This window comes from Hyposmocoma kahamanoa, unplaced genomic scaffold (assembly GCF_003589595.1).
Source record: "Hyposmocoma kahamanoa isolate Upper Pololo Valley unplaced genomic scaffold, ASM358959v1 63, whole genome shotgun sequence".
NCBI classification, from domain to species: domain Eukaryota; kingdom Metazoa; phylum Arthropoda; class Insecta; order Lepidoptera; family Cosmopterigidae; genus Hyposmocoma; species Hyposmocoma kahamanoa.
The window spans coordinates 4,133,630-4,159,323 of record NW_020653851.1 but is presented as its reverse complement, the minus strand read 5'-3'; the positions used below and the strand labels follow the sequence as shown (position 1 = coordinate 4,159,323).

Below are 25,694 nucleotides of genomic sequence, written 5' to 3'. Positions count from 1 at the left end.
ATAACACATACCGTTTACCCAAAATTGTTCAAGAGTAATTTCAATGCAAAATAATTATTTCTGCACCTACTTAGGAAAGACAGAGTGCTGCTTGACGTATCTCCAAGCGGCATTGTCTATTATCTATAGTACATGGGACTAGGGGCCGCATTCAACGCAAAATGAGGTCATGCACAAAGAGATTGTTAAGGCTCCTCGGGAAATCACGACCGTCTTCCGCTAAGCCGGCGAGAAAAAACCGCGCGAGCCAGTAAACGGGATACTTTATTCCATAGTTGACAGAGATTGAGATTTGAGGTGAGGAGGGGGTTATGATTATCTTGCACAATTCTAAAATGACATGGTTGCCAAATTTTTCTCAAAATAAAACTGAACTTAATGCGACATTTGACGACGTCGGTGGCCCAAAAGTACAAAGAACGCCTTGCACTTTCCTAAAATGATCTGGGTGTTCTTGGTTGTGCCCCGGACCGAATTTTATAGCTCTGATACTCATAGCACAAGGAATTTCCTAAATTGAGATCACTGGTTAACATTGTTTATAATTGTTATTTTGATTCCTATGAAATAAGTAATGTCATACTTTATTTTTTTATAATACCAATTGAAGGGACGAATAAGTCATGTGCCTGGTGACCAGCGACACACCTATCTATAACAGTTGCAGTGCCACGCGAGAGCTTTAAAACGCAAAAATCTTAGAGGTGAGACATAAATTGACAAGTCCCACGTGCCTGCAATTTCGCCAGCATCCTTACGGTTCCAAACTAGAATGCAGTAATGGACACATTACTGCTTGTAGGCAGAAATAGGTAAGGTGGCAGTACTCTTTTAATTTTTTTAACAGTTCCTATTTGCTTGTACTAGTAACAAAATAAGTACCTAAATTTATATTGCCCTTGAAGGTTATGTAACACTCGGTTTATTATAAGCACAAGCTTTGATCCGAAGCCTTTTAACCTTTCTCATGCAATTAGGTTCTTGAAATAAACTTCTTAATGCACAGTAAATTCTTAAAATCTATTTAAACCACACGTTTTGTAATTTGATTTTTTTAAATTGAAATACAGCGAATATATTTTATGTACATAATTTTTAACACTGTTTCTAAAATCAAGACATTTAAACGATTGATGACGGCCTCCGTGGTCGAGTGGCTTGCACACCGGTTTTCATGGTGTCGCCATCTCTGAGGTGCCGGGTTCGATCCCCGGCCGGGTCAGTGCAGAAAGCTAATTTTTCTATATTGTCTCGGGTCTGGGCGTTTGTGATACCGTCGTTGTTTCCGATTTCCATAACACAAAAGCTTTAGCTACTTACTTTGGGAGCAGAGCAACGTATGTGATGTTGTCTAATATTATTATTATTTAAAAGATTGTAATTGTAAATAATACATATTTATAAATTGTGTTTGTAGTTATGGGTTTATCGTATTTATATTTTATTTATTGCATTTATAATTGTAGGCTTTTTAACAAAATTTTGCTATTACCTTTTAAATCTCTTTTTCGAAGTTGCAATACAAATAATTATAATCTCAGTATAGAGTACTAAAAAAATCCGACCTCAAAAGTACGTGGAATTACCTATAATTACCAAGTTTTATTGAAATCGGTCACCGGAAAGTACGCAAACCCGGATTCATCCCCTAGTTCGCCACTATACGGGACTTGACACAGGAGATAGTAAAAATTGGTTCTCACTACTCAAAGTTATCAAACTTGAGAAAAACGCCTTGAATTGGAGAATAGCAAAATCAACATTTAAAATAATTGCTCCTTATAATAAAATTTAGGCGCTATTTACAAAAATGAATCTTCATGCGTGAACAGCCACCGTTAGAGGTGGATGATTTTCTTCAAAATCAAATGGGACCGCTATGGAGGTACCCTCTTTCCAACAAAAAAATAATCATGAAAATCGGTTCACAAATATCGGAGTTAACGCGTAACATAAATACAAAAAAAAGAAAAAATACAGTCGAATTGAGAACCACCTCCTTTTTTTGAAGTCGGTTAAATAGTGTACTGACACAGCCATCTTGAATCGAGTTTCATTCAAGTAATTCAATTTTAGTAAGAAACTTCAAAGTAAAGAGCTCTTAAATCCAATGTTAAAGGTCGTTTTCACAAGCATCGGGAAATCTAATCTGAAGTTTACTATCTGTTGAGGGTTTATCTCGCCTCAAGGGATTCATTTTTAGCTCTCTTTGGGTAGTTAACCCTCTAAGAATAGGCGCTTGCGTTATTGCTCCTAGGCTGACTATCAGAAAATCACGAGATTATAAGAAATAGGTCGAGAGCCTGTATTTGGAAATACGGCACATTCTATTGTGACTCGTTATCGTCGACTGCTTTTTCGTGTATAACATGTTATCAAAGTACCGAGCGGCTTTCGAAACCTTTTGAAAGATAATGGCAACAGAAATTTAGTACGGACTTTAACTGACATGCCAATGGTCTAAATTGCACGTTTAATTGTACAATCATGATCTTACATATTGTGTTTAAGTATTCAAAGAAAGTACATTAATCCTCTATATCGCACCTTCAAGGTGATTTTCAGATTAGTTTTCTATACCTAATTTTGGTGGCATTTTTTATTATTTAAATATTCACGAATATTATCACGAAGTATTATTTAATATTCGAGTGTAAATTTCGATAATATACTCTAATACTTAAATAATAAAAATTGCCACTGAAATTAGTTACAGAAAACTGACATGAAAATTACCCTAATAAAGTGAGATTCTCAATTAGACTGTATTTTTTTTTCTATGTATGTTACGCGATACGGCATTTGTGAACCGATTTTGATGATTCATTTTTGCTGTAAAAAAGGTACGTCGGAAGTGGTCCCATTTAAATTTGTAAAAATTTCTAAAGACGCGTTAAAATTAGCTGTTAGACGCGCTGCACTGCTGCAGCCGCGCGACTGTCACTTTTCATACAATTTCTTGACGCGCTGCAGCAGCGCTACTGTCGCGCGGCCGCCGCGCGGTTGCAGCGCTTCTAGAAACGGCTAATTTGAACTGAATGAATGATTTTTGAGGTCGGTTTTTTTAGTACTCTGTACTGAGATTATTTCGGTCATTCTCGGACTAGTGTTCACTACCATGTTTCCGTGGCAATTTTTATTATTTAATTATTCAATTTTTTTATCCTGCTATACAATTTAAAAGTCGAGTATTGTATCGTGGAATATTATGTAATAATATACTTGAATATTTAAATAATAAAAATCGCAGTTTTCATATCAAATAGAATATGGTCATATTTGGCACAAGCAATGGCATATTTAACTGGTGCTCCAAACGTTTTTACCTCTTTGAACTTCATCACTTTATTATTATTGAGTAACCTGTACAATGTACATACGGAATAGGATTGCTTTACATAAAGCTATTTAAAATAAAATAAATAAAAATAAAAAGACATTTATTTATCCACAAAATACACATAAAACTAGTACAAATAAAAAAACAGCGACAACTAAAACAGAAATGTGAATAAAAAGGTTGAAGACTCAGCATTGCTGATTTTCAGTCTACACCTAAAACTATATCTATTCGCTTGCTACAACCGACCGGCAAACGGAGCACTAAATATTTAATTTATACTTAAGGTTTTTAACTAATCGGTAACTAAACAAATAAATACTACTGAATATTTAATGTATAATGTAGTAATGACACTCGGTTACTACTTACATAACTAATGAAACATAGAGGCTGTCTGTGTTGCACTTAAAAACTATAAAAGAAAAAGACTATTCAATAAAAAAAACGAACGTGCACAATTGAGTAATCAAATAATCAATACTAAACCTGATAACCCATTTGCTGGCTAGATTACCGTGAACTCGGTAATAATTGCCGATATCAGATATTCCTATAACTTCTCATAATGTGAATCATCGTAATACAAATATTCCGTACTTATTTTGTTTTAAAACTAGATACGTGCGTATGTGTAAATAATAAATTAATTTTAAGATATCCCACAAATTGCACTATTCACACTTTATTATATTTACTGTTTCCATGAACAATTACCTCGAATGCGTTTTTTATATTCTTGCTTACAAATAACTACTACATTTAACCCTCTCGTTGGTTCTGACTGAAAACCAGCGCCTCGGGCAACTTATGTATTTGCCGAGTCAGCGGCCCTTCTCTGGTGCGACAAAAATGTTTTATTTTTCCTTTTCTATTAATCTGGAGGAAGGAATGGCCGCTGGAGGGTTTAGTAGAATGGCTAATTCGCAAAGTGGCTAACAGCTGAAATGGTGCAAATTCGCTAAATGACTAGTTCTGAAAATGGCCAATTCTTGAAATGGCGAATTTGATATAGGCCCAACTCTTTAAAAGGCTAATTCTACAAATGGCTACTTCTTGAAATGGCTAATTCGATATGGGCCCAACTCTTTAAAAGACTAATTCTACAAACGGCCAATTCTCGAAATGGCTAATTTGAAAGACTACTTTTTACCTTGGCGGGAGACGGGATATTACGAAAGTATCTGGTTTTTACCTGTTGTAGACCTATTTTTGCTTTTTTCCCCAAAGTAGTTCTACTCGGTTAGGTTGAAATAAAATATCACAGAAATAGATTCAGGATATTTGGTTTATTTGTAAACTTTGTAAAATCAGAAGAAAAAAATTTACACATTAGTAATTGTAAACACCTACAGAAATATATGTATATAAACCAATTATAATAGTAATATATGCGATTTATTATTAGCCATTTCGAGAATTGGCCGTTTGTAGAATTAGTCTTTTAAAGAGTTGGGCCTACATCGAATTAGCCATTTCAAGAATTGGCCAATTTTCAGAACTACTCATTTAGTGAATTTGCACCATTTCAGCTGTTAGCCATTTTGCGAATTGGCTATTATTCTACTAAACCCACTGGAGAGAAGGCTTATACGCAGTCGTGGCCAAGGACAGGCCAAAGAAATCCGGGTCGTCCAATGGCACGCTGCTGGGTCGACGACATAGTAAAATTCGCGGACAAAATCTGAACCAGAAACGCACAAGACTGGAAAGTTTTGCAAATGGGAGTAGCGAAAGGAGTAATAAAGTAATACAACACTAAAAATTATGATGATTTCTGTGTTTGTGTCATAATAGTGAATAAATTGTTTATCTATTTGTTGTGCAGTGCGGTGCAGTGAGCATTGCCAGCAGCGAATATCCATGTATCAAGGTGGAACCTGAAAAGCAGCATGTAGTACTGAGGGTCGACTCTTTTCATTACCTCTAGATTCTACTATATTTACGAAGCTGTACAATTATTAAACTTTTTTCTTGTAAATGTGCTTATGAGTAAATTGTCTGTTTTATGACCATGCTTCGCATTCGCGTTCATAATCTGTCGTATTTATTTTTATTTACATAACAACTAACAATAAAGTTACACTTTTACATAGCACTGTCGTCACTATAATCCCGTTTCGTTAAGTTACAAACACATAGTGCTGGTTTTTTTTATGAAAACGACAACGGATAAAAACAGACATGTTTACGAACTTGTTTTTTGCCCGCACATTCGTCGTGCGTGAAGGAGAGCAGGTGATAGAATCTGATAGGCCTTGTTGAGCGAGACTTGCTAGTTTAATATACTTTAAAAACATGGATACCTTTTAATTATGTGTAAGGCATATATACATATCGCACCTTTAAAATTATAGTGACCTAATCCAAAATATTAAGATTTTGACTTTTAGTCATAAAATGACTTCGTCGACTGTTAATAAAACAGAGGCCCAATTTTGCGCAAAAAGGCAAAAAACTAGACTCCGGTCTCTTTTATTCCTTCCCATTTCCTTACGTCCGTTCAGTTTGAGATGTTAAGTCTTCGTTATTGTGACGACCTAAACTAAATTAAGCCGGTACAAAACAAAAAATGAAGGTATGTGGATGTGACTATTTTTAATGAAGTGAAGACCTACTTCGTATTGAGTTTAGCTTATAGTAAAATTTACTCACGCCGATGGGACTTATTTGTCATTAAGTCATTCTTTGACAAAAAAAAATGTATTGCTTTAAAAACGCAATCATCGTTCGGTCTATTTCTTAATGAAACTAATGTTTATGAAGAAACTTGTTTATGATTATGTCTCTCTTGTAATAAATATGGTTATAGTCATAGTGGTTATTATAACCATGGGTCTGTCTGGAAATGCAATAGTTTTATTATATTGATAAATGTGTCATTTTCGTGTACATTTCAATTACAAAATAAGCTTTTTCTAGCTGTGTTTCAGATTTTAGGTAACTTACATACAACGGAATAAAGAGAAGGGCAGTTTTTATTTTAGAAAAATTTAAACATCAGGTAAGACTACATTTTGTAAAATTTTATTTACGTCTAATAATAATTTTAGTCTAATAATCGTTTTTTTTAGTTTCCAGGGAAATGTGTTAACTAATAATAGAGCACTGGAGGCATCAAGATATACTAGTAATAAAAATCTGATGGTGATATTATTGTTATGGTAGGTTATATAATGTTACTATAACGTACTAATTTACTCATTTAGCTTGTTTTTCGAATACGAATATCATAATTTACAACAATTCAAATTTTCATAGTAACACACTTAATAGTGAATATACCATCTCCGGGGGAAAATCCAGAAAAGAAAGTAAGTGATGACAGGTATTTTAAATACCTTGTTATTTATACGACAATTTTACTTTGGTACCTTATTTCGAACCTAGCCTCTTAAGCTAAAAAAGTAATACCTGTACTAAACTAACTTTCAGAATACTCCTGATATAGAAAATAGTTATTCTTCTTCAAGTAGATCATAATTAACATCCTCTTCCAGCAGGTCATCATCAACATCTTCTTCTGGCAAAACTTCTTGCGTAAGTGTCAAATGCCCATTTTATCATAGATGGACTTTAAACGTCTAAGTTAACAAGTGCTTGACTTGTAGGCTACAAACAATTACCATCAGTTACCTATTAATTCAAATGAAAGTGATGTAGATTTAAGTGACTCAGAACCAACGTATGATCGATAGGTCTAATTTTGAAAGACTAGAGGTTCATCAAGCTCCAGCATCCGTTCTTCGCCTTCTTCTAACTGCTTTCAATATAGAAGTATCCAATTCCAATAGTTCAGTTAATTCTGTCCCGAAAGCTAACAGACTATCCAGAAAACATACCCGAGATTCATCAAAATAGAAACAAAACAGCTAAAAGTCTTAGAAATTCTGGAAAAGCTATGTTATGATATTGAAATACAGATCTATGACTGAATTGGCATTTGGCTTATTTACGCAAGAAGTTTTGTTATAAGAAGATATTGATGAGGAACTGCCGGAAAAGGATGTTGATGATGATCTACTTGAAGAAGAAAAACTATTTTCTATATTAGGAATATTCTGAAAGAAAGTATATAAATAGTTTTGCGGTTATAAAAATAAGTTTATTAGAGTAGGTAAAAAAGTATACAAGAATAGGTTTAATTAAGGTACCAAACTAAAAACGTCATAGTAATTATAATGATTATATTTTATTAATTATTAAGGTATTTAAAAAAAACCTATGATCTGATCACTTACCTCCTTTTCTGGTTTTTCCCCAGGAGATGGTATATTCACTAATTCGGTGTTATTATGAAAATTTTAATTGTTGTAAATTATAGCTGATAAGCTAAATGAGAAAATATTGTACATTATAGTAACACATATTTATATGTTAACGGTAATGTATGTAACCCGGCATTCTATACAAAGTCTGAAACAGTCAGGCCATGTATAAAAGAAGCACTATTTACACTTGGACTAGGTATTCTATATAATGCCGAATGTGTTTTAGGCAATGTATAAAATTTGTTAAATGTAGGTGCACAAAGCAATGACTTAATATAAAGATTTTCATTGTATTGTTGTACACAAACGTTTAGGAACAATAGTTTTTCTTTAAATGACTAATTTGAGTTTTTTACCTTTCTTTGAATACTTTGCCAAATCTACGACCGGCATTTTATGTAATACCTAGGTATTCTAGGTAGGTATACAATGCTCAGGAAATGTGTATAATAATTAAAGCGTATTAACAATTATTATACATTACTTAAAGAAACCCTATAGTGTATAGATGGACTAAGTATTCTATAGAATCCCTGAATTATACACGTTGCCATTAATAACATACCATAACAATTTAAGAAAACTTCATAGAATCAAAGTGAGTTCATTAAGGTCAATACAAAAAATAAACGAAAGAATATAAATGCTTAGACCGGAAGAAATACCGTAAAGAAATGAACATAAAAAAAAATTACGCGTGTTAAAGGACTGATTTTCACAATTCTACACTTTAATTATTATGTTATCCAAAGTTTATGATTATTTAAGTACTTATAAGAAACTAACATAACAATATGCTCAAACCAGATGAACATAAAAAAGACTTACGCGATCTCATTAATAAAAACGTAATTCCTAGTTATTATGCAGATTTTTATAATTTAAGTAGGTACCACCTTTTTCAAAGCGTACGATTGTCGTAAATGCCGTTATGTTTTAATCATTTTTACCAAGAAAGTAGCGTAATCGGCGTAATTTTTAATAGGCAATACTATCAGAAGAGACTGATGAGCATTAGGAACGTATTATACTTTTATTTCATTTTCTAGGTTATTAGCATTGACTTACAATTATAGTTATTAGCCTTCTTTTTTCGACATATGTGTTACAAACTTGTTGCGACTTGGTTTAATCTTCCAATAAAAGTTTTTCATTGTGTTATGTTTTCTTTATGTCCCAAAATGTAAAACTGTAACTTAAAACGATCTCATATTTACTATTATGGTGACTTATTTAGAAATAAATAGTTTCGTTTCACTAATATTCAGAAATAGAGTAACCTAAATATTAACAAGTCTTTTTTTTAAAAACACATGGTTTCAGACGAACATAGACCCATATTTGCACTATTTAAAATAAAATAGTAATTACCACTTTTTAAATTTTCTATATTTTTTTTGTAGATAAATAAGTCAAGTACAACACAAAATATTTTGTATTATAATTTTTTTTAAATGTTGTTCAATATTCTCCCTTTTTTACAAAATTAATGGACACGTCAATCTTTAATCAACGTTTTCCAAAAATTAGTTTTTTTGAGTTATGTCACTATAATTCTAAAGGTGCAATATCTCCGACCATGTTCGGTCATGGCGATTGCTACTTGGGTTGGCGTTGATGTATTCGAAGATAGTAGAAGTTGGGCAGCAATAGAGCTCTTTGTGAAAGAGTTCGTCCAGGAAAGTACTGCCACCTCACCTAATTTTGCTGCCAAGCAATAATGTGAGCATTACTGCGTTCCGATTTTAAAGGGTAAGGGTGCTAGTGAAATCACAGGACATAGGACTTGTCAACTTATGTTTCAGGGTGACAAAATCTGCGGCAGTGCCCCTCAGATCTATGCGATTTAAAAGTATAAGTGGCACTGCAACTGTTATGGACAGGGCACACGACTTGGTCAACCCGTCACTTGATATTATTAAAAAAAAAGATAACTATGTAGCCAATCTTCGCGGCGAACCCTTGTACACATTGAGAGCACGTGAATACACCGCCAATATAATTATAATTAATGGCAGACAAACACGTGGACTTGCATCTTCACAATCCCCCGCCATTCAGGGCGCAGTGCTGAATGAGATGGCATAATATTGCTTCTTCTCATATGTCACTTCTAAACATCTTTATACCGGTTACCTATCAGAAGACCGAAATGACATTTTCCTCGAGTTTGCTCGAATTTTCATAACCTCGAAAGTAATTTTGAAAGAAAAATGTTTTTTCTTGTAGAATAGCGCGCTATATCAAAAGCATCTAATTCATCAAGATAAGGGTTTCAAAAACTGAGACGATCTGCTGCGAAAAATTGACATCACTTAGACCATTCCAACGTCGTTATGTGATTATTTTAACAGATGAAAAGCTTGGTGTACCATCCACAATAAAATTTATCATTTACTAAACAAATCTCAGTAATAAGTCAAAAAAGGTTTTATTTTAGATCAAACCACTGTTATATATAATTGATTTTTTTTAAACGTACCTAGCTAGCGTACGTAAATAGGTAGGTTGGTAATTACTAAGCCTAAGCTGCACTTAAATAAAGTATTTGTACCCAATAAACTTGTAATGTTTGACCGCCTGTGTGTGGTGGCACAACGGTTGGCATTATGAGCGCTGTATAGGTATAAACAATTAGGGAAATTAATTTTTCAAAATTGGTTCTGGTCTAGGTGTTCCGAGTAGTGTCCTGAAGTGAATTCCGTTCCCCTGGTATTCATATTTCATACAGTACAGGCAATACCCTTTACAGTCCATTTCACACAGGATGGGTACTGTGACGTTTCCAATTTTAACGTTACACGCATACTATTTTTAACTAATTTGACAACCAGGTTACAAAAAGAAATAGTCATTTTGTTACAATGTACCAAAAACAAACAATATTTGTTGTAGTTATACTTTTAAGTAAAAATTATGGTATATTGAAATAGATAGAAAATAAATATAATAAACATAAATTACCCCAAGTACTCGATGCGTGAAACGGAATATGTAGGTATCCATAGAGATTTACAGCATAGAATCGATAAATCGAATCGACTATTATGTATCTCGCCGCAATATAAAAACATGCACCTTGTATGCGGGTAGTGTTATTTTGAGCTTTGCATCAAGTTTTTGGAGTCATTCTTCAAGTTTCGTTTCGTTGTTGATTTTTTTACTTGTTGTGTAGGTTTTAAATAACTTAATAACTAATAATTGAATCCTTTTCATTTTGTTTATTATTTATTCTTACATTATTGTCTCTAAATCGATTCGCTCTTCGTTACAAATTATCTCGATAAAATATTTAAATCGATTTTTTTTCATTCGATTTTACATTACTCCTCTAGAAATTTCAAATCTCAAACGTCATCGTACCTATGCCATGTGAAATGAAGAATAATTGGAGTGGTTGTCTGACTCACTTCTTCTTAATGTGGTGCCATCTCCTACCGGAGGTCGGCCATCATTGTGGAAATTTGGGTGTGTGAAGTAGTCGGAACAGTTCTGAGGTACTTATGTTGAACCACTCTGCAAGATTTTGAAGCCATGTGGTTTTTCTACGACCACGTCTTCTGCGGCCCTGGATTTATCCCTGCAGAATGAGTTGCAGTAGAGAGTATTTATCACTTCGCAGGATGTGCCCGAAGTTCGACAGCTTCCTCCTTTTTACAGTTTTCAGGAGCTCCAAGCCTTTCTGCATCCTCCGCAATACGTTGTCATTGGTGACTCTACCCGTCCACGATATTTTCAAAACTCTTCGGTAAACCCACATTTCCAAGGCTTCTGACACACTATTATTATATTCATAATTGATGGGATATTAATGCCTCCATCTTTTCCGAACTCCAAGTAGAGTCTTATTTTTGCCTTTCGATGGAATAGACAGGATCTATAGATACAGATATCTGTATTAGTAGATTGCAGACAATAACAAAATCACTAGAAAGTATCCAGGTCATTGTCCATTTAAGCTAGCAAGTAACGTATTGAAAAACAAGTGGCGATCAATATAATAAAATAATCATTGGTACAACATAATTGGGTCAATCGATACCATACGACACGCGTGCGGCTCATTCACGACACGCGTCCGGCTCGTAAACGACACGCCTCTCATAAAAAAATTATTATTTCAATGCAGTGATTATTATATCGAATATTTTGCGCAAATGTAATGAATGTATATGCATTTAATGTATTTTTATGCATTGCAGAGGATCTTTAATCTAAAGTGCAGTCATTAAATAATTACATTAAGGCTACAGTACGTATATAATATATTCATCGCCCGTAATTATATTGTTGCCAAACAACATCCAGTTTTAATTTCCATGATTATAAGGTCTTAATTTCGTTGTCCTCGCTTTATTACCTCTAGTTTACTTCTTCTGCCTACCCATTCGCTAAGATCAAAGTAATAAAAATACGCAGCCCACGACGTAAAAGGAAACCTTAGAAATTTGGCCGCTTGGTATTTTCACCCAATTTTCCGCAACGTTGGACACTAACTTATTTGCCGCAAACTGCTTTACATAATGCAGTTGCCTTGGCCGTTTAACTGTTGTTGGTATTAATAAATCCACTTTAAATACCTATTCCGAGTTCAAACGAGTCGTGGTTTCTAGCCGTTCAAAAGTCATGTTTCGGAAAAATTGTTTTTAGACACTCAGTACTCATAACACGTGAAACCAATACGATCGCTAAAGAAAAAATCTACTTTCGGAAAATGACCATTAAAGTTTCTAAAAACACAATTAAATTTGAAAAAGCAAGATATTCGCTTAATAACGGCATTGGTTTCAACGTGTAATATGTATCGATTACTAAAACAGTCAGTGGCATATTATTTTTATATAATAAAATCCTAGTCTACACGTAAATCTTTTAGAAGTAGGTACTCGTAAGTGCTCTTTATGGACTCTAGCAGAGCGCAGCAGAGAAAAATTTGAAATTACATACTTTTTCTTTTTGTAATAAGTCTGGCATATTCCGGTATAGAAAAAAATTTGAAAGAATATACAAATTTATATTTCGCACATGAAACCGAATACTGTAGTAACTCAAAATTGTGGAAATGAGAAAATACGATTTCGGAGTTCAAAAAATTACTGAAATAAACCAATTTTATATTCTAATTTATAAATGGATAACTAAATATCGTGCATAAATAAAAATAAACTCGTTATTAGCAGCGATCGGATTTGAGAGAGTTAATCTAGCTGAACTACAGAATAACTTGGACATTCTTCAAATTCTACAAATCACGGAACTACTCGGAGTTGATCATATTTGTATTTATATGCGTATTATTCATTGAAATTTGAGTACATTGGCAACAAATTATTATTTCCTATTTAGCCTTTTCTACAAATTATTGTCTCAAAAAATAATATAGTAGTTGTGTAGAAACACAACTACTATAATATTTTTTAGATACGTAAGTACCTATAGAAATAGGTACTTACGTATCTATTTTCTAAAACCAATTATTTTTAAAGGGCCAACATAAACAATAAAAAAAAACAAATTTTATACGCATTGATGACGAAATGGGTATTCCATACTGTGACAGTGTCCTTACACCGTCATCCCACCTTTTCGTATCGCCTCTCCCCACTTGTATCGTATCATTTTTTTCTTTTACTTGTATTTAAATTTTAAATTTGAATTATTCCATCTTCCTTCGCTTTCTTATTTTGTTTCGTACCACTGTCACTCCTTGCTCGACCGCCACAACAATCGGAGCTGTTTCAAATTCCATCGCGTATAATCGCTGATTTTGGTTCTTTACTACGTTTATAATCGTCATTAAATAAGCTAAATCGTGTGTAATAATCTATAACAGTCTACAGCCTTCGTACCTAAGATTACGTATCTGTAATTCAGTTACTCGGCCCATTTAGGGGTAAGTGCCTTAATATCGTAAATAATGTCATAAAGTGTAGGGACTGTTTTATACTATTGTACCTGTTTTTTTTTACATTTACCTTTTTATTGTTACAGCTTTTAGTTTTACTTTACTTCTTTTAATAAATTTTGTGGACCGGAAGTTTCCCGTTTCATTGCCGTGAACCAGGTCACGACTAGTTAGGGTTACAACCCTTTCAATACTAAGAAAACGTTCATACTTTAGATAAATTAACTCCATCACTTCCGATCACTGGCCATAAGATTCATTCAGAAGTTTTGCGAACTTTCAAATTATATTTGCCGAATTCCACAATTTTTTAAGTTACGACAGTATTTGGTTTCTTGTGCGATTATCCTGTAAGTTTTCTTTTTTATTGTAAGAATAAGTGCGTATTTGACCTCCATCTCACCTGATATAAAGTGACAATGAGGTCGACGATGGAGCATACATATCTTTCAGTCTTCTACTACTTCAACTATTCTCATTACCGTTGCAAACTCGTAAAGTTCGACAATAGTGCTATATAGTTTTGCACATATACGTTGGCTCCTTATTACACAAATTGAACAAACTTGGACAATTCACTAATTGTATTTCCAAGTCAGAAATATTCCGCAAGCATCAAACTTACCTCAACTCGCAACAAGTTCTGACTATTGTGCAGAAGATATTTACAATGGTAGTGGGTAGTTGGTTGGCTCAAAAGTTTGGGTTTGACTCTATGCAACGGATAGTTGCTTTGTAGTTAATATGTTGACAACAAAATGTGTTTCACTAAATCGTACATTCAAGAGAATACACTTTGATGTATGCGTTTTAAAATTTTTGTAGTTCGAATTAAACTTGACTTCGATGAAACTCCAAATACCAGAACAACTGCCTCTGTGACCGAACGGTTACCATACTGGACTACCACGCGGAGGTCCCGGGTTCTATTCTCGGGTCGAGACAAATATTTGTATGGCCTAGATTTATTTCTCTCGTGAGTTCGGGTGCAATTTGTGATAGTCTATGGCTATTAGTGTGTGCGCGTTAAAACAGCGATTCAGACCGAAAACGTCTGCTAGTAACTTAACACTCTTGGTCTATGAATTAACGTCATGCAGTATTCGTAAAAACACTAAGTTCGTGACCTTTTTTTAGAATATCAAGTAACGGGTACGAACAAGTCATGCGTGTGGTGGTAAGCGACACGTCTACCGTTAGTAGATCAATGTGTCTACCCATAAAAGTTGCTCTCAGACCTTTTAACCGCAAAGGTGTGAGACCTACCCCCAGCATCCTTCAAGACTAAATATATAACACGGAAATTGAAATGGTGACAGTACTTACCTGGACAGTTCTTGAAGAGTTCCTCAACAAGAAACTCCAATGCCCACATCGTATTTTCCATTATGCAATACCGACAATGTTTTTAAGCGTACTGGTAAAAGCATCTATAGAAAAGGACGCAATGAATAAGTTTTGTTCTGATTTATAACCATGAACCAAGTAAGTAAGTAAGTCTTCGGGTAAACCAAAGATTCAGAGTATTGAATGGTTTCAGAACATATTGGATTATAACTGACAATAAGTTTTTTTTTCAGACACAAGATCTAACGAGCAAAGTGAGGGACTTCAACGTCTAAAAATCTTAATTAAATAAAAGCTACTTCAAAGCCATTCCTTAAGGGGTGTTCAGTAATTAGAATGAGGCAAGGCGACCGCGCTAACCAACACCGCAGTTAAAGCGCGCAGTAAAAACATTGGCAAACTTCTTGAATCTTGGTTCTTTAGTGAAGTTAATTATTTAAAGGCGCTCTGACACATTTTTGTTCATCTTGAAAGATGTACTTGAAATCACCTGTGTGTAGATAAAAGATACACAGAGCATGAAGTATTTTTCAATTATAATTCTATATTTATAATATTTTTCTAGTTTTCACACACAGCTCAAGTTGTTTAGAAATATTTACTTCATAAAGCCCTTCATTAACTACATATATTCGTGCTGTGCCATAGAAAAAGTAGGTACTATAATTAAATCACAAGTTAATTACGTCTTATAGACTCAACATAGAGTACTTCCTAGGACCTAAGCTGTTAAAACTAGGTCATTGGGGCCCTGAGGCTACACAATTCAAGGACTGCTAAGTAAATATTCTAAAACCCATATACCTTTTACATTAAGTAAGGTAAGATAAACACTCTATTATCTTTTAAAATTAATGAAAACATTGAAAATTATCGTTTTTACATCTCGTCCATTTTCTTCCTTTCATTTTATGAAACTTTTCTAATTTTATAAATGGCGCTAATTATAAGAAATCTCTGCGCTAATGTTAGCTATATTTTAGTTAACATTCAGCATCCTTTCAAAGAGCGTTAATTCGCTGTTTTCAATTTTCGAATTCGTTAACCGTGTGCGCACGCGCGCTTTGCGCAACTGCCGAGGTAACGCGCCAATCAGAGCATCCCAACCTCTGTGAACGCCGTTTGGCAATTAGATTGCCGGATAACATTGCAATCGAGAGAGGATTTCCGCGTCTTTTCATGGCTCTTGAGATTCTTTTATTGCTTACCCGACTTTTTTGGCAGTTCCTAAAGTAATTCTTGGAAATTAGATGAATAGGCTTTCTAAGTGGCACATTAGATAGTAGGGTTGCTTTCAGAGAGCTATTTATCACTAGTTTATTTGTAGGCATCTATGTACATATAGAAAACGAATTTAGAATTCACAAAAACAGAATTGAAATTTATTAAACAGGTTTCTTTACACAAGACGTAATCTAATTTATCGGACAACAAAGTTGATCGGATAACGAGATTATTTTGGATAGGCAGCAAAAGATAATGGAGCTCAATTCCGTAAGAGTTCATTCAGAAAGTCAATAGAATAACTTCCAAATAACCAATCAAACTTTACCCGTTATCCGTCCTTTACGATACAAACCAGACCATTATCGTTTTAAGCGCCAATTTGAAAACATCTTTACTAATTTCAACATTATTTGTTAATGTAGAATTGAATGTAGCGTACCGTTATTGAATTGCAGACAACTATTAAATTTATTTTAATATGATATATATATATAACTAGAACGTTGCATGTATTCTGAAATTTCACTTTAGGTGCTTTATCGTTTCTTACACCAAATATGACGTCACTATATAGATAATGAAATATAAAAATAAAATAATAAAAATTTATACGCAACACTAACATCACTTTTAATTTAAAAAAAAACATTTACTACTTAGAAAATGCAACATGAAACTAAATTATCAAAATTTTGTAGGAAACAATGACATAACTTTTAATTAAAAAATCATTTAGTACTTAAATAAAGAGCTCTTTTAAACACAGAAATAAAATAATAAAATTGTATACGAAATAATGACATCACTTAAATTAAAAAAAAAATCACTTTGATAATGAACTATTGTAAAATACAAAAAAAAAAATTAATGAAACAATGACATCACTTTGCCCATGAGTGAACAACTAGGTCAATGGACGCATCTAGTTACATTATGTACTTAATAAAGACAATTTTCCGTGTAATTATAGTTACACACTTTTATTTGCAGTTAGTGAAATAGAATAACCGATTTAAAGCTGCAAAATTAGACCCCAGTTAAGTTCGCGATAAGAAAACATGCTTCCACCTAACAAAGGCAGATATTTGTATATTTTGAAGTGGTATTTACATCAGCAATCATTATTAAAATTGAAAGTATACAATTATAATAATAACAATAATAATAATATAATAACGCACACACTCAACATAGCCCCGCACTAGGGAAACCCTGGGTCGCGGGTGCCAAGGACACACACATAGACAACCACAAATTACATCCAAACGCACGAGAGAAATAAATGTAGGTCATACAAATATTTCTCTCGGCCCGGGAATCGAACCTGGGACCTCTGCGTGGCAGTCCGGCATGATAACCGTTCGGCCACAGAGGCAGTTATAAGTAATAATTATAAGTAATTAGTAGGTAGTTAAATCTAATGAGGCCAATCTTTTGTTATAATTATTATTTCATGAGGAAGAAGCAAATATTTCGCAGTTTTTTGTATTTATAACCAGTATCATAGAAAAATGCGCTTTCACGGATTATTACAAAAAAAAACCACTATTTTAATACGCCGCAGATCGACTTCCAAGCTTATACTAAGCAAATGTTCAGTAACTTTTTCTAGGAACCACACAAAAATACATACGTACAAAGTTCTTGATGTGGCCTTAATGGATCTTCCTACTCTTTGTAAGTCTTGAAACCAGTGCAAGGATGGGTTTCTAGGTCAGTTTTAGGCGGGGAAAAGGATGTTAATACAGTAAATACACACATATGGCACAATGGAAATCGTTTAACTTAAAACCCATAAACACGGCATTTTTATCAATGAAATAATTAATATCCTATTGAATTCATAAGAGCGTGTAAAATACAATAGCAAAATGTATAATGCATACCTTTCTTTCTCGTGTGGTGATGGCGGGTACTGTAGAATTGTCTGCTGGTTCTCCATTTCCACCACGCATTGCGTCCCAAGTTCGAGTTCTGCAAGTACAAATAATATAAGTTACATTTCTTTTTTTTATTTTTAAGTAAATGGACTTGCTCTTGACTAAGCCCTGGAGCAAAGATATAAGGTGGAATAAGCCGTGCAGAAGATTCCTATTCCATTACTGGCCTGTGCGCATAATAAAACATGACGAAAAGACGCTATTTTCTCATCCAAATAATAAAATATTATTTTAGAGGTAATCTGTTGCAGGAACAAAACTCGATACGCTTGCCGGGTTTGTAGGCGTGTCAATCACATTGGTGATAATACCTATAAAATAACTAGCACACGTAAAAGACATACCAGTTAAAGGCATGTCAGCAAAAGGAATGCCAGTAATTGGCATTTCAGCAAAAAGCTTGCGTTTTCTAGATTGAGTTAGTGACCCTTTATTTACCACGGCTGGCACCCATAAAGTATCTTTGTTTATGTCATGTAAAGCTATGTTTCATTTTAATTTAGTTTTTGTTCTGTTTGTGATTTCGCTTTGTCATTATTTATTTGTGTCTTACGTGCGAATTTTATATATTATGTCTTTAATATATTTATTTTTACTTTTTTCTAGTATAGTGTCATTTGTGACAGTCAAATAAATGTATTTTCATTCTTCTTCTAAGCGTGCCAATAAAAGGAATGTAGAAGGCAATTAGCTACTGGCACTGCGTCAGCTACAGGTACGTTTGTTTATGCCCTTAAACTTAGTTACCTATCTCCTAGGTTATATAAGTACGTATGTAGTATACATATGGCAACATCAATAAGACAAAGCAATACATTACGTACCTATATTATGATCTACAATGGCTTATGCCGTAAACTGACATAATATGCAAGTCATAACATTTCCGTAGAATAATAACCATCTATTTGTCAAAGGAAAGTCAGAAAAATGCAAATTTACCATGTAATGTTGAATTCATAACCTCATGTATAACCTATATAAGATACTGACAGTAATGATCATATTAGTTACGTGACGTATGAAATAACGCGTTTTAGTGCCTATGCACACGGCGTATTTTTAACGCACAGATGACGCGCGTTGATGCGATTCAAACGAAATTCAGAAGTACCCAGTAAAGAATTGCACACGTTCGCAAATTCAGTTATGTTGTTATTATTATGTTTTTGTGTTATACATAACAATGTATTTCAATTGCATTTATTCATAGTCAATTTTTTTTATGAAATAATTGGTTTTTCCCTGTATAACAGCGATATAGACGTGCCGTAGTCGCTCGCATACAAAATGTTAATCTCTCCTCAACGGTAATACTAAGGCATCAGTCGACACAATAAGGGCGCGTTCAAATTAGCCCCTGCTAGCCGCGCTGCAGCCGCGCGGCAGTCGCGCTGCAACCGCGAGGCCGAATAGTGATGTTTTATCTTTCGACTCAGTTACACGATGGATTCTGACGAAGAAACGTTACTTTCACTTATTTTTTTAAAACTGAAGAAAAAAAATTAAAAAGAATACCAGACCGTATTAACATAATCGATAACGTATAATCGACGTCATCGATCGACAACGAGTATTATAGACGTTTTCGAGTTATTTGGAAGTGCTTATTGAGAATGTGGCATTAATTTCTAAATCCAAGATGGTGGCCAAGAATTTTCAATATATAATTCTCGTTATTGACCGACAATGTCGTAGGCACCTTTAGAATCCGTTCGTTACCTTTATTTTGTCAAAATAATCAAAATGAATACTACCATTAAATAGTTACAAAACTCGATTTACGAAAAACATTTGTAAATAGTTTTCGCCTCGTTTACGGGTTTTTATGGGATTTTTACGTTTGTTTAATACTATTCTTCACACTTGTATTCAGAACGAAAAGGTATATAGTTAGGGAGGTCAGAGTTCTTGGGGCACACACTTCACGTATAGATATCAAACATTACTCACAACCTGCTATGTTTTTTCATTTGTAGTTTTAGTTTCAAAATTATCAATAAATTTTAGACATAAATTTTCCCATGCCTTTTTTTCCAGTCGATTAGAATAACTGGCGGAACTGATATCCCATATTGCAAGGTGTTGTTCTGCATTCTCTATAAATTCTTCAACTCGATTTTCGTCCCATCGTAGTTAATTTGAATAATTAACATGTAAACCTCACTAACCGTGATGCAACCGCGCGGCGGCCGCGCGATAATAGCGCTGCTGCAGCGCGTCAAGAAATTGTATGAAAAGTGACAATCGCGCGGGCGTCACGCGGCCGCCGCGCGGCTGCAGCGTGGCTAACAGCGGCTAATTTGAACGCGCCCTAATGCTTACGCCGATTTAATTCCTGCTTTTAAAAAGAAAATAACCGACTCTATTGAAAATAAAATTGTGGATTTCCATACAACGTTCACATAATTGGTAAAACATAGAAGTTTTAGTTTTTTGAACTGTGATCAGACGTCATATTCGTCGTGTGGAAACGCACTTACTGTTTCTCTTTTGTTGTGAACAAAGTCAGTGGTCAATAATCAGCTCAAAAATTCGATCGATACTATAGATTGATTTATGAGAAAGCTTCATCAAATATGACTACATGCATTTTAAACCGACTTCAAAAAAAAAGGGGGGGGAAGTTCTCGTCTGTTTCTGTTCGTATGTTTTTTTATCTGCGTGGCCAACTAGGGAACGGAGCCAGTTTCGCGCACTTTCCGGTAACCGATTTCAATAACTTGGCAAATAGATTTAATTCCACGAACTTTCTAGGTCTAAGGACAAGTTTAGGCCATATTTAGTCCGTCACGCTGACCCAATGTGGGTTGGGGACTTCACACGTTTTCCAAGGGTTGTGAAGCGTTTCCAACATGTTCGTTTTATCACAATGTTTATTATTGCTTAATGCTTATTTTAAACACATATTTGTTTATAATAAGATCTGATTATAATGTACCTTATTCTGACAAATAAATAAATTAATTGATTGATAGATTGAAATGTTTTCCCTCATCGTTAACGACAACCACATACGAGTACTGCCATAGGGATTGGAACCGACATCTGAATTGAGAAGCAACCGTTCTCTCACTGGGCTACCACAGCTCTTAAATTATTCTACGCAAATTAAAAAGTCATGTTTGTTATGACTCAGTAAGAGTTGCGTGACTTAATTTAGGGAACTAAAGATCTTAACTCTGGCACCGTTCTACATTTATCAGGTATGCGCATTTGTTAAATAAAATTAAGGCCGTGTTCTTTGCATGCCTTGGTGGGAAAAGTACGTACGTGTGTAAAAAGTCAAACAAGGCCTTAATATTGCATTTTACAGAATGACAGTGTTTGTATTAGCCCCTCAATTGTTGGATAAACAATCAAACGCTGCACGAGAACTAAATTTTAAACATCTGAAAATTAAATTGCATCATTCATTCATTTAACGCTGTAAAATGCAATTATATATACATATGTGTAAGTAGAGTTTTAAAGTTTATCTTTTTAATAGACTTCTTAGGTTTTCGCGATTGCTATATATTGGAATTGAAACGGGTCGTTGGGTCACGGTTCCATGGTGACGGACTGACACCATGGAACCTGTAAGGAACCCGAAACGTTGATTTGTTTGTAAAAACAAATATTCGCTATTTTAGAGCCGAAAAATAGTTTGATTTTCTTATTTTTTACTAAATTTTAATTGTCACTGCTTGCTTTGATGTTATAGTATTAATTTATATTTAATTGCATTTATAAATATATATATTTAATTGAAGACGTTTACCACGTGTTGATGGAATGTGTTCAGACCATGTTCAGACTGAAGATTTAGGAGCAGTTACGCATTGCGGGCAGCACACGACAGACTGAGTGATGTCTTTGTCGAACGAAATCAAGAAACTGTACAAATGTAATTTACTGTGGTGAAATGTAAGGAATAACATACACACGTTATAATACTTTCATTTGATTTTTTTATTTTTTTTATTAATGAATGGCTTGTGAGACTAGTTTGTTGTCTCAATTCTACCAGTGTCCATTACGTGTTAGTTCATAAATATCATGGAGGGAGTGTACTTGTGTAGTAAATTTGTTCGGTAACTCAGAGGGAGTATCTGAAGACATTTTTGCAACTTGCATTTTTACTAGAAATATAAGCAAATAAATGTCCTTTCTATCTTCGTTTTTCCGCATGTCACGTTAAGTTACATTTTGTGTCTTACTTACTCGTTTATGCACATATTGTGATTATAAAATTTGGCGTGTATAATGCGATGAGCCAACAAAAAAAAAAACTTTTTCCTTAGGTCTCCAACTTCCTTTATTGCACATTATACATTACAAAGAACAGTCATGTAAATGTATAAGAACAACTAATGTGCAAGAGGTTAACTTTATCTATATTATAACTTCTTCTAGGCAACCTTAAGAAAATTCTACGACGGTACTAAATCGATATTTCGTTCTCTATTCGAGTCATACTATGCAAAAATGATAATGGCATTTTTATACATTTTACTATAACGAAGTTCCAGAATCGCATTTTCTTAATTTTATTTATTTTATATAGATATCTTTAAAACCTTACCTTAACACTGCGTCAGAAGAAGAGGTAACGGGTTGGATTCCCGATAGAATCAATTTGGAAAGGAACTTTTTTAAATTGCTTCTCGTTTGGGTGTTCTGAGCATTCCGGGTAATGCCCTCGGTTTGAATCTCATTGCCCTTATACTTATAGCAAAGGGAATTCCCTAGTTTGAATCCAGGTAATTGGTGTAGTTGTTTAGCGCATTATTTATTTAAGCCTCGAAGTTGATTGACAAGGGTTTTTCCGAAAAAATAAGTATCTGGCAAAACAACCAATAACAATCAAGTAACTTACGTATTTCATAAAGTGTACAAATAAGGGCAACGAGCAAACAGTGACGGATGAGCGGAAGAACATATCCATCTATATTTCGATGCCGAGATAATGAAATTTCAGATTATCGATAAAATGAATGTCGAATATTTGAGCTTACATAAGTACTTAATAAAATGATCGAAAAGCTGATACAATCGTTATGGTATATATGAAGTTATTAAATATATATGTCGACGTATGTATACATTTAACACAGGATTAATTTATTGGCGACCTCCGTGGTTTTGCACTGTCTGGTTGTGTTAAGGGTTTGCACTGTCGGCGCTAGACGTAGAGATCCCGCATTCGATTCCTGGTAGAGCCAATTTGGGAAATGAACTTTTCTAAAGAGGTTCTGGACTGGGTGATCTGAGTAGTGCTTCAGGGTGCATTCCATTGCTTTGATACTCATAGTACAGGGAATTAGCTAGTTTAAAACCGGGCAATCAACATGGTTGTCGAGCAGATTTTCATCATATTATTATGTTACAACACAGGCTAGTTTCCGTAAATTTTATGTGGGGTGGTTCCAATCGATTTTGTCGGAGCCAACATGTAGTGCCGCGAAGATTTTATATGCATGTCGGGTTTATTATAGTAGGTAGTATTTTGATTTATCTGTTTGGATTTTATTAAGTATTTTCTAGAACTATTGTTTCTCCTTTACATAAACAATAGCTCTAGAAAACTAGCTGACGTGTTCAATAATTATCAAATGCCCTAAATAAATAAAGACTGAAAAAACTTGATAGCGTTGTTTCAACGCAATAATCCTTTATTAAAAAATTTAATTAAATCAAAAATTATTTACAAAACAAATACGACGATCTCGGTGGTCCAACGTTTATTGGGTACGATTGTCGGTTGGACTAATTCGGGAAACTTTTATAAATTGGTTCTGATCTAGTTGATCGGGTATGCATAGTACGTTTAATTTCCTAGTTTGTGAACAGGTAATCGACGTGGTTGTCTAACACATTATCATTATTAAAACACAAATAAAGATATGAGCCATTCATATTCAGACAAAAGAACGTCAATATCAATTCAAATTATTCGTTTCTTTTTAATTAACTGAGATTCGATTAACAAAATATCATGATTACACCACGAGCGATCTCTTCTCCCTTCCAGTAATAGAAATAGCTTTATTTCTACAATAGGTCGATCCTGAAAAGGCTAATGAAATACGATAGATAAAACCATCCACTAATACCAATTTTGAAAGCATTCGTGCTCGTTTACTGATAAAAGAACTACGAATTTCGTACCCTATGGAACGCTTGAGAAGATTTAATCTCTGTAATTAGTTTTAGTTTTAAGGACCGGTAATCAGTGGTGTTCAAATTCGTCCCCACGGCAGAACATCAAACACAACTCTATACGAACTTAGTAATTCTGTGTACACGTAGAATAGGTACGTGGATGTTATGCCAGCAGTAGTTGCGTTTTTCTTCATCAGTTCAGCGTGTACTCGTGCAGATTCGTTGAAGTGTCCAGTAGCGTTCTGAGCCAAGGTACGTCTCCACTTGGGCGCCCTTAGGTCCAAGTGGAAGCGAAAAGCGTAATGTCTTTTTCGCTTTTATCGCATGGACATAATGCTGTCTCTGACCGACTCAAGCCGATTCCGCGTTATGAGTATGGCGAGTGACGCTTTTGTCCGGTGGCGCAGTCGAGGCCAGCTGCCAAGTGCAAAATATCTTTCATAAAAAAGACATTTTTCTTTTGCATGATAATTGTATTTTGTTATGTACACGTTCCGAAATAAATTTTATCATAAAAGAGCCGTATTTTCGATCAGCCTAAGCTTTAGACCTTTTTCCATAAATTTGCAATTATGCGTATGCGACGTAACTTATACCAACAGGGCTTGCACGACAGAACGCGACTTCCGCGAGAGTGACATAGAAGCGCGATATATTGCTACAATCGTACATTAGATGATAACTGGAGAACTGAATATAACAAACAATGGTAAACTATGTCAGACTGAATAGTCGGACGTCGGGTCTGAGTAGTGGACTAATGTTAAAACGTACATATATTGTGCATGAATTATATACAGCCATACCAATTACCTGGTTTCAAATTCGGAACTTTCCTGTGCTGCAAGTGCCAGAGCAACGAAATTCAATCCGGGGCACTACTGCACTACTAATTCGGGGCACTACGCGGAACAGCCAGACATCAGTAGTGCACCAATTTAGGAAAGTTCGTTTTCCAAATAGGCCCTAACGGGGATCGGAACCCCACCTAGCGCCTACAGTTCTGATGATTAGGTACAACAAGATATATTAAATTGATAAACCAGCCATTGAAAGTGAACCTTGCGCTCTATTAATGAACGCTCTATTAAAGATCGATATTAAAAGTCTTGGTTAAGTCTTAGTTTGTTTTAATAAAAATATCACATGAATGCATATCAACAATTGGAAATGAACCTATTTTTTCGGATCTAAATCGGGTTGAGGTATATTTGTTTTTTCAAACATACCAACGTTTCGGGTTCTTTACATGTCTCATATAATTTCAATATTCTAATAATTAGAGTGTAACCTAATATCCATATATTAATAAACGTCACTTAGCAACTTTGGCTAAACATCGTTATTGAATCCTGATCAATCAATTGCAGTCAGATGGACGGTATTATTCGAGATGCTGATGATTACAATCTATTAATAGAGCTGGAGATGTTATTCCGAATTCTGAGTGACATTTCAGCCAAAACGGGCGTAATACCGAGCGTAGAAACTGCTTATTAAGAGAGGTCTTGAAAGCC

General features: G+C 34.4%; 1 protein-coding gene across 10 annotated transcripts in view; it reads right to left on the bottom strand.

The window, feature by feature from the left end:
• Window positions 1-25,694, bottom strand: part of LOC113230554 (kinesin-like protein KIF13B) — a 269,534-nt gene that overhangs the window by 239,033 nt on the left and 4,807 nt on the right. For all 10 annotated transcript variants that reach the window (XM_026464548.1, XM_026464549.1, XM_026464551.1 and 7 more), the window contains exon 2: window positions 17,977-18,064. In XM_026464548.1, the coding sequence (XP_026320333.1) occupies window positions 17,977-18,064 (88 nt within the window). The remainder of the gene's footprint in view (window positions 1-17,976; window positions 18,065-25,694) is intronic.